Raw genomic sequence first — 10582 nt, 5'->3', positions numbered from 1 at the left:
ATGGACCATTGACACTCTATCTACAATCTCAATTGGGAGTGTCAATGGTCCATTTGAGAGATAGGTGGCGGCAATGCACTTATAAGTCTGCGATCCACCGTAAAGCAAGAAGAAGAAGAAGACGCATCGCGTGCCGGCTGTTGAGAACGCGCTCAGGACAATTCGGACATTGCGGTGAATCAGAGGTAAAAAACAATATAAATACTGTTCAGTTTCTTGCACAGACCGATCGTTTCGTGTCTTTACACATCAATGTATCGTCACGAGCTGCAGGGTTTAATTTGGTTTTGTTTGTGTATGTTTTTTTGACTCTCAAAGCCGTGATTCCTATTCACGTCCATTATATGACTGACAGACTGCAACGGTTTGAGTTAAAAATCTCCGTTTGTGTTCTACTGAAGAAACAAAGTCACCTACATCTTGGATGCCCTGGGGGTAAGCAGATAAACAGCAAATTTTCATTTTTGGGTGAACTATCCCTTTAAGATAACTGTTTTATATTTTAAAGGGGTAATGAACTGAGAAATCAAAATTCCCTTGATCTTTAGATATATAAGCTATAAAATGATATAAAAACATTCTGTAAGTTCCAGAACTCAAAACTTTCTCGTTAGTCTAAAAACAGCTTATATTGAAGCCAGTCTGTCAAAACGACAGCTTGTGGAATGTGCCACTTTATGATGTAATAGTGTGGCTAAACACTGTCTCCGCAGAGGAAGATCAATGCCTGCTTCTACATCACTGCCTGTTTAGCCCTGCCCACCAATTTTCACATGTAGTGTAAATAATGAGAGAGGAAAACACAGGTCTATGCAGGAACCAAATGATAAACTTTATTTGATGAACTTCATTTTTAATGAAGATCCAGACAGTGTCAGGAAGAACTTGGCCCTTTGTTCACTTAATTTTACAGCGGATTCATTTACAAACAAGGCACAATTCGATGCATGATTTTCAGAAAGATTGAAACTAAAAGACGATGATTTGCTGTTCTGAACTGTGAGTTTACAGTTCTCCACGCCTATTCAAACAGAGCGTTCTGATGAGGGGGGTCAAAACAGGACAGAAAATAGCCTATTATAAATTATGATGACAGTACAAAATAATAAAAAAGGCAGTTCATGAACCCTTTAATATATTTTAAAACGTTATTTAAAATGCAATACATTTTTAGCAGCCATTACTCCTGTCTTTTCTTGATCAGTAATTTTGTCTTTTCTCTCAAATAAACTTATGAAGGTAATGCAGAAAACAATTAATTTGTTCTTGATAGAATTGATCAAGATGTATTCTCTATATTGTATTAATTTAACCTTTTTACAGAAAAATAAACAAATATATTTGTAATTGTTATGAATTATTAATTATTAGTAAATTCTTTTTGTAGTATAGAGAGACACACATGAACACATGGATAAAAATGAGTGGTCCCACTTTACATTAAGTGGCCTTAACTACTATGTACCTACATCAAAAATGAGTACGATGTACTTTGTGTTCATACTGTATTGTAAAACACTTTTGCTGCTATTAAGGTGGGATACGGGTAAGGTTAGGGATAGGTTTGGTGGTATGGGGAGGTTTAAGGTGGGTTAAGGTGTAAGGGATGGGTCAACTATAAATGTAATTGTAGGTGCCAATAGCCTCGTGGTTAGTGCGCCGACATATAGCACAATTCCTGTCACCTCTCTACTGTCCTATCCATTAGGCATAAAAGCCCAAAAATATAACCACAAAGTAAAAACATACGTACACAATAAATGCACTGTACTAAATTATTAATTTAAATGTAATTACATAGTAGTTAAGGCCACTTAATATAAAGAGGGACCAAATTAGGTTCAGTAAAAAGGGCGGAATAAATGAACAGAACCGCATATTGTTTTCTCATTTTCACTTAGAGGGAGTATTAAAACTACTTAATGTCACAGAATCAGGTAGTAAATGAATGCGTGTGTGTATTTGTGTGTGTCTCACAGGTGAGTGCATGGTTGAGGTCCTGTTTTTGCTTGGCAACCAGTGCCTCCAGTTTACTCTCAGAGACGATTCCTTTAGACAGGCCATGCAGCAGCCCTCTGTCTGAATAAGAGCAGTATACGTTATTTTGAAATGTTGTATTAGTTTGCATTTATTCAATGCTCACCCAACTGCCACAATGAAAAAGAGAATGTCTCAAATGTAAAATCATGCATGGCTCTACCTCCACTCTCATTGAGGATAAACTCGACAGGGTTACAAAGTGCTGACGCAGAACACTTTGGGAGCAACACAATCACCCGAACCTTCTGAATACGCAAATCCCATTCATTAAGTTCACTGAAGTACTCAGACATCAGTTTCACATCTATGGAAAAAACGAAAGAAAATACCTGAGAACCAATACTTCACTACTGGCCAAACAAAGGACAGGTACTTTATTATGGTACATAGATATCACTCATGAATAAGGTTCAGGAGAATAACACTTACTTTTGCAGGCAGTAGAGGTGAGGATGGTTTGTAATTCATTGTTGAAGGTGGAGAAATTAAGGACCCCACATACATGTACACAGCCAGAACAGGCAGCGGCCTGGACAGCTACATGAGCCACAGTCAGAGCAGAGAAAGATCCCACCATGAGAACGTCTCCACTCTCCACCAACAGCGGGCGAATCGCACATGCTGCCAGACTGCGAGATTTATCCTGCATTCATACACACATATTAAACCCGGATATGGATTTGCATTGATGATGCTTGTTTGTCTGTGTGTCTTTATTACCTGTATCATGAGTGTGTGTTCTGTCACTAGGTTGGTTTTCTCCAGTTGTTTTGAGAGCCGTCTGGGAAACAGCAGTACATTGGAACAGTGTTTGTCCTTACAGAACACATTTCCTACCAGTGGTGTGTGTGAGTCGACCTGAGTAAAGCCTGATGTCTTCAGAGTCTCACACACATTTTCAATGCTGAATAAATTGGAATACAAACACAATATGAGAAGTGTACATATTAAATCAGGAAAAATAAATTTGTGCATACATAAACAGACACACACTACCTGGCTTTGAGGGTGCTGACCCAGGCATAGAGCGGTAATGTTTGTGACCTTTGTTGTTTAACCCTCACAACTGGTGGCAGGAAACTGTCAATTGTCAGCAAATTCTGTTTTATTCTGTACTGAGCCAGTGAGGCTTCCAGTTTGGTCTTGAACCTGATATGTACACACAAACATACAAGTGCTATTTTTAAGGTCCAACACTCATAACACTTATGTAACATCACCAGAGGATTAATGTAATGTAATGTAATAATTTAATTTAATTTAATTTTCAGGACAATGTTGCAGCTTTAAAAAAAAAATGATTTAAAAAAAGTTCTAATCTATGGAAATCCTGTGGGGAAGAAAGGAAATAAAGCTGGAATTAAAAAAAAACAAAAAAAACAATGCCAGTTGCGAAATATGAGGTCATATTCCAAAATTTAAAGTCACTCACAACTGGAGACACAGTTGCAACTATATGAATTATTATGATAAACTATTATTTTAAAATATTTTAATTATTAAAAAATTTCATTATTTTTAAATGTTTTAAATTCATTATTAGCATATTTTTTTTGTAGTATGGAGAAAGAAAATATGAAAACATGGATAAAAATAGGTTCAGTAAAGACAGCAAAAAACTAAATACATATATACAGTATATATATATTTTTTGCACTGTAGAGCTCACAAACCATTTTCTCATTCTCACTTAGTGAAAAAGTATGAGTTTTAATCTACAGAAACACCTTACAGAAAAAAATATAATAGTTAAAAAGAGAAATGAAGTACAACAAATGAGGTCACATTACAAAATATAAAGTTACAACTGAGAGAGAGAAAGCCACATTTATGAGAAATAAAGTCACAATTTTGAGATATGAAGTTGCAAATACACCTGGCTGACATCAGAATCTTAAAACCATTATTACATATTCAGATCTTGTACATCAGTTATCTGTTTTTGATTTTACATTTAGAATCTTTTTTTTTTTTTTTTTTAACTCTGAGGCAGAACAGGCTTTCATTGAAATCTTTGAATTTATATATATCAAACTTTGGTATTTTGGGCAATTTGAGACATTTCTGAGATCATTTCTGAAACCGAGGATACTTAAGCAAAGGTCTCAACCTGCTCTCCAATTAATCTCATTGCTGTCTAGGAGACATAAGTGAGATTTTTCATTCCATGGGTTTCAAAGAACATCATTACTGTAAGTCTAACTTAAAGAATGAATGCATTTTCACAGGGCAGACCTGCTCGTACTGACCTACAAAGGCTGTCCTCCACCTGTCTCACTTCCTTTATTAGTCCCTCCTCTGCTCTTTTCATTGGCTCTCTGGGCTGGAACTTCCTGTCCAGGAGGTCATAGAGTACGACCACCACAAGAGCCATAAGATCATCTGGCTGATCACACACAAACTCACCCATCAAACTCAAAGTCAATCATAATATCAAGATAAAGGGGCAGATGTCAGTCATAACAGACCCACCATTTGCTGAGAACGGTGAAAGTAGCTGTCAGTCAGGATCTCCTCCAGTAGATCTTGGTCTGTGATGGTAGGAGAAAGTTTGGGATGTTTAGCTTTAATAAATTAAGTTGAGCAATACTGTACTGATACTATTATATCACTTCTATACTGCAGTGGATAGTTGTAATACAACAGCATAATATGAAGAGTTAATGTGGGAAGCAAAAAACTCTACACCAGAGATCCTAAAATACCCAAACGCAAAATTGACATGTGAGAGTTACATCCATTTTGCTGAGAAATTAATTTAAAAATAGTTGAATTCCAACTCAGACTGGCTTACTACTTTTAAAAATGGAATGTGAACTGAATTTAATATATATATATATAAAATTACTAACTTTCATGATTTTTTTAAATATTCCTCCTTTCAAACGTTTTGGTGTAGAAATTTTTGTTTGTTTGTTTGTTTTAAGCATAGATCCAATTGTTTTTTGGATTTAAACTGAAAACAAAACAAAATTATAACGGCTATCAAATAAAAAAGCTCCTTTCATATATTGTATAATACATTAAACTGATAAGCTTTAGTCTGATTTTTCTGAATTGCATACAAATATAAATCATTTGTTGTTTTTGTGTTTCTGGATGATAGAACTGGCTGCAAGTATAAACTGACCTCATGCTTACAGTTCAGCGCAGCCATTAAAGTGTTACAGCAGTCAGTAACTGATGTCTGACCTGCTCACTAAAAGCAAATAGATGTCCTTAAAAAAATAAAAGAGTAAAAAAGCCTCCCCTAAGCAAAAAGTTTAAGAAAGTAAGTGAGAGAGCGAGAACGGGAGAGAGGTGAAGAGAGTAAAGGAATGAGTCAGAGACATGTGTGGGGAAGATAAGCTACAAGAAGAAACTCAACCAGAATGTGACCAGACATTCCCAAATTATTGATTCAGGACCTCAGTAATGAAAAGAAGAGGGGGTAGGCAAGGAAAGAGGAGGTCAGACGAGAAGAAATGACAGGAAACATGGAGAGCATGCAGCTTTGCATGAACCACAACCCAAAAGTCAGTCTATTATCTTCAAATTTTCTGATATGAAGCTTTGGAAACAATACAACAAAACATGGTAGCACTACATTACTAGTTAAAATGAGTTAATACATAAAGACAAACCAACCATAAGCAATATTCATGTTAGCTCAGGTCCATTAAATAAATGTTAACAGGTGTAAAAGTAAATGTTGAAATTAACTTTAAATATAGATTACTAAGGATATTAATATTCAATGTTAACAATATGTTGAAAATATTTTGACATTAAATATTGTTTTTAACTCCGCTTAAGATTTAATTTGTACCAAGCAGGGTTATCTTAATGTTTGTTCCATCAGAGACCACCAAAGAAAAAAAGTGTGGCATCCAACCCCGGTCTTCTCTACAACATTATAAAATGGAAAAGCTCTCCTCTGCTGTACTAAAGGACAGTATAGGATGACAAATGGAATTTTGGGTATAGTAATATACGTTTATGACTCTTCATCTGTTTCCAACTACACCTTTGAGTCATGAGGAACTGAATAATTGATGTTAAAAGATTTGTGGGCCACAAAAAGAATGACATCAGTGACCACAGGGACATTATCGGCAAAAACAATCAAGATGAATTGGACACATTAGATTCTTGTGCCTTCTAAACAACTTCTTTATCATCACTCTTCATGATATTTACACTCTTACCCAAGGCTTATTTTGCTTCTTTATAGAACCGACTTGAATGCTAGAATGCTGAAATTGTTAAAGGAAATGTAATGTAATACTTAAAAATCCATTTTGGCCTGACTTTATTTTGTCACTCACATTTCAGAGTGTTAAACGCCAGCTCATACGCCCAGTGCTCATTCTTCTTGGTGTTGGCATCACCGTCGTTAACAATCCCAGAATCTTCATCATCATCATCAGCACCACCACCACCATCGCCTTTAGGACTGGTGCACCTATAGTGAATGAGTCGGTGTGTGAGGTCTTTCTCCACATGAGTTTTCTGGAAAATAGCTGCAGCATGAATGTACACAGAGTCTGGGAATCCCAAAGGCATCCACTCTCTCTCCATCTTGTTCCTTTCTGTGGACACTGCAGTGACCCTCTTTTTAAGGGATTGGATACATACTTTTCTCATTGGGCCCTTAGGAGAAATTGGAGTGTGTGCTTTATTTTTAGGAGCCGATTCTTGATCCAGCAAGGTCAGTGATGTGACGTCTGGTAGATCTGAGTCCAGTGTGGAGCTGAGAGTCTGTTTAACCATTCTGATTCTGTAAAAACACACTGCATTTGTGATTATCATAGATCAGTTTGAAGTATTATTTTACATACATTATTTAGTTCAGAGGCTTTCAACTAGGGTCAGTACATTGACAATATAAAAGCCAGTTATTTAACTTGTAAACAACATGTTTTCTCACACAGTATAATGTAGTCTTTACATAAATCAAAATACGGGGATCATCAAATTTGGGGGCCCTTGGCATCTGAATTAGTCTATTTGAAAATATTTTCCGTATACATAGTATTTTGACCCCATATGTTAAAGAATATGCAGTATACAGTTATATATGAATATACAGTTGGGCCCAAAAGTCTGACGCTACTAGAACTTGTGCATAAAATCAGTGCAGAACCTTAAATATTTCTTATTTATTTTACATCACAACATTTCTTTATTTCTTTCTGTCTTTACTTTTGTTCCTGTAACTGGTTAGATCAGAATTTGAATCCAAGATTGTAGACTTTTTCAATGTAGACTTTTTTTTTTTTAATCCACTGTACATAAATTACTTTCCAAAAGTTTCGGGTCTGTGTGACTTTAAGAAATTATTTTATTCAGCAAAGATGAAAAGTAATCAGAAGTGACAGTGAAGACTGTCCTTATGAAATTTCTTTTCATCAAAGAATCCCGAAAAAATAATTGTGATACTAAGAAATGTTTCTTGAGTAGCAAATCAGCATATTAAAAGGATTTATGAAGGATCATGGGACACTGAAGACTGGAGTAATGGCTGCTGAAAATTCAGCGTTGCCATCACAGGAATAAATTACATCTAATAAAAGAAATAAAATATAAAATTCTAATAAGAATTATTCACAATATTACTACTTTTAGTACATTTTTGTTTTTGCTGCATTTAAGTATACTAGACTGCTTTCAAAAACATTAAGAAATCTTACTGACCCTAAGCTTTTGAACAGTATATACAGTTTCAGACCAACCTGTGACATAGCAAGAGTGCAGAAACTTAAATATTTCATCTTCATTTTCACTATAATTTTTTTTTGTACATTTTTAAAATTTTGTAATTTCCTAATTATTTGCCAGTTTAGAATTTGAAACGCACATATTCAAAATCTAATTAGTCAAAACAAAATTTTAATACATACCTCTCTTAATGTAAGCGCAGTCAGCTCGGCAACAGGTATGAATATAAGAACAGAATGTGAGAATTAGGAGCTCGCTCTGTCTCTGGTCTCAGTCTCTCTCTCTAGCTCTGAGATCTTGTGTCACTACGACAACAAACACATTTGTTCTTGTCAACAAATTGTGAATCTTCTCTCTACAGATGTAGTCACTCAGCTATCAGCAGCTCATCATCACTCCCCTACACTCACTCTCTCTCTCTCACACACACACACACACACACACACACACACACAAAATGAATGAAAAAAAACCTGTAAATATCACTCACAGGTTTGAGTTAAGGAAGATATGTTAAAGAAGATAGCACATATAGTGTCATATATGTTCATTTGTAAGTGTGTTTGCTGTATTTCTTATCCACTTTTTTACAAAACTGAGGTGGTGTTATTCACTGGATTTAAGTTAAAGAACAGGCTACTGGCTTTAAGGGTAAACAGACTCCAGAGTAACGCTTAATTTCTGCTCATTTGAAACCCTCTCATGCCTGACGCACGTCGGCTCCAATGAGACACAATTAGCCTGACGTTTGCATTCATCATGCTAAATGATGCATTGCTTTGGGCTCAAATCCGAACCAAGTCTCCCTGTTACCCCCACATTAGCACCGAAACAAACTCAACAGGTCTGTCTTCTATGTCAGAGCTTCCAGTCACTTCAAAGAACTGATGCGATGATGGTTTTATTCAGAACTTTGACAGCCAATCAGCTGCTGAGTCTAATTAAGCCCCACCCATACATCACCCGATTGGTCTATGCTGTTATCAGTTGACTTTTAATTAGTGATGAGATCTGCCAATCTCTTTGAAAGTAATCTTTTGTTGCTTTAACTCCAGATTAGTGGAACAAACACAGTGGAAACATGAGACTGCCTAATTAATAATGTGTGTGTTTGGGGTGTGTATACACTCCCGCGTATGTCTGTGTGCTGAATTAGTAATGTGAAGAAATACACAGCTTCTTTTTTTCTCATTAACCCACATGTCAATGCCTCAGGGGCAGATCAGTGTGTTCAGGGACAGTACAGGTCATTCAGCTTCAGTGCTATTTCAGAAAATGTTATTTTAGTATCAGTACTAGTTTTTGTTAATGTTTTCACTTTAACTTTAAAGTTTCAGTAATTTGTTGTGTTTTTGTCATTTCTATTAGTTTTATTAATTTTTTCCCCCAGTTGATGCTTTTTTTTTTTTTTTTGCAAGTAACATGGTTTTAGTTTTAGAATGACAGTAACATGGTTTAAGTTTTAGAATGACAGTAACATGGTTTAAGTTTTAGAATGACAGTAACATTTCAAACATTTAAACCAGACAGGGTTAACCTTACAGTAGTATTTAACACTATAACCCCAATTCCAGAAAAGTTGGGACATTTTGTAAAAAGCAATAAAAATCAAGAATCTGATTTGTTAATTCTCTTTAACTTTTATTTAATTAACAAAAGTACAAATAAATGATTTGCAATGTTTTCACTGACCATCTTAAATGTATTTTGTAAATATAAACAAATTTTGATTTGAATGATTTCACAAATGATATTAAATTCATTGTGTCATAGATTAAATAATTTAGGAGATTTTATTCAGTTTCCATTAAAAAAGTCAAGCATTAAAAACTACTTAAAAATATTATGTGAAATATTGTTACCGTACTTTTTTAAAGCTCATACCATTTTTTACAGTGTATGAAGGATTTTGAAAGTCTGAAATGCCCCTTTTATACCTAATCACACTCACAAATCTCACCTACCAATTCACCAGCTTATTGTGGGCTGTTTCAAAACAGTTTAATTTGGCTATTCTACAGGCTAACCTTTTCACGTTTATTTTGCCTCTGTCCCAACTTTTTTGGAGTGTGTTGCAGCAGCCATGTGCTCATTTAATTTAATTGGGTCATATGATGTTGCTAAAAAGAACATTATTTGGTGTATTTGGTGTAATGCAATGTGTTTATGCGGTTTAAGGTTCAAAAAACACATTATTTTCCACATACTGTACATTATTGTTTCTCCTCTATACCCCGCCTTTCTGAAACGCGTCGATTTTTACAACGCTCATCGGTCTGAAAAGCGAGGTGTGCTCTGATTGGCCAGCTATCCAGTGCGTTGTGATTGGCCGAATACCTCAAGCGTGTGACGGAAATGTTACGGCTCTTACCATATTGTGATGCCGTGTCCGGCCGGAGCAATGAGACAAAAACATTAAAACCCATTACAAACGAGGCATTTGTTGCATCCAGTGGGGGCATAATGACAGATTATAATGACTTATACTGTCTTTTTACGCGTTGCGTTGCATTGCATCGCACCGCGTAAACATAAAACCATCTGCATTTGTGATCGGAGAAATTAATGAAGAACTAGAACTCTCTTGTTTTTTTGTAAAAATTGGTATTGTCGTTACTGCTTTATCTTCTGCTGTGTGATTCAGTGATTCAGTGAGTAATTCAGATAAAATGAGCAGACTGAACAGAAACGATCGTCAAAAATGCTCGTGTTTGCAGCGCATACTTTTTATCAGAAAAGGTTAAATATTGACTTTTGTTGTTAAGGGCGCGTCTACAGATTTCTTGCCATATGTCTATGTTTCTTGCATCTCACGACTATGTCGTGTATGAAATAATGTCTG

At 35.5% G+C, this 10582-nt stretch overlaps 1 protein-coding gene across 1 annotated transcript in view; it reads right to left on the bottom strand.

Annotated features, from left to right (window-relative positions):
- LOC107656104 (putative methyltransferase NSUN7) overlaps positions 1-8039 on the bottom strand; it is an 11375-nt gene extending 3336 nt beyond the window's left edge. The window contains exons 1-9 of the mRNA XM_016443804.1: positions 7923-8039; positions 6348-6799; positions 4513-4571; positions 4290-4426; positions 3037-3189; positions 2761-2944; positions 2470-2683; positions 2201-2344; positions 1978-2079 (exon numbers count right to left, since the gene is read on the bottom strand). Coding sequence (XP_016299290.1) covers positions 1978-2079; positions 2201-2344; positions 2470-2683; positions 2761-2944; positions 3037-3189; positions 4290-4426; positions 4513-4571; positions 6348-6792 — 1438 coding nt within the window. The 5' untranslated portion in view covers positions 6793-6799; positions 7923-8039. The remainder of the gene's footprint in view (positions 1-1977; positions 2080-2200; positions 2345-2469; positions 2684-2760; positions 2945-3036; positions 3190-4289; positions 4427-4512; positions 4572-6347; positions 6800-7922) is intronic.
- Positions 8040-10582: the final 2543 nt, after the last annotated feature.

This window comes from Sinocyclocheilus anshuiensis, unplaced genomic scaffold (genome assembly GCF_001515605.1).
Source record: "Sinocyclocheilus anshuiensis isolate Anshui unplaced genomic scaffold, SAMN03320099.WGS_v1.1 scaffold85, whole genome shotgun sequence".
Taxonomy (NCBI): Eukaryota; Metazoa; Chordata; class Actinopteri; order Cypriniformes; family Cyprinidae; genus Sinocyclocheilus; species Sinocyclocheilus anshuiensis.
Note: the sequence above shows the minus strand (reverse complement) of the source record. Positions and strands in the feature narration are given on the sequence as shown.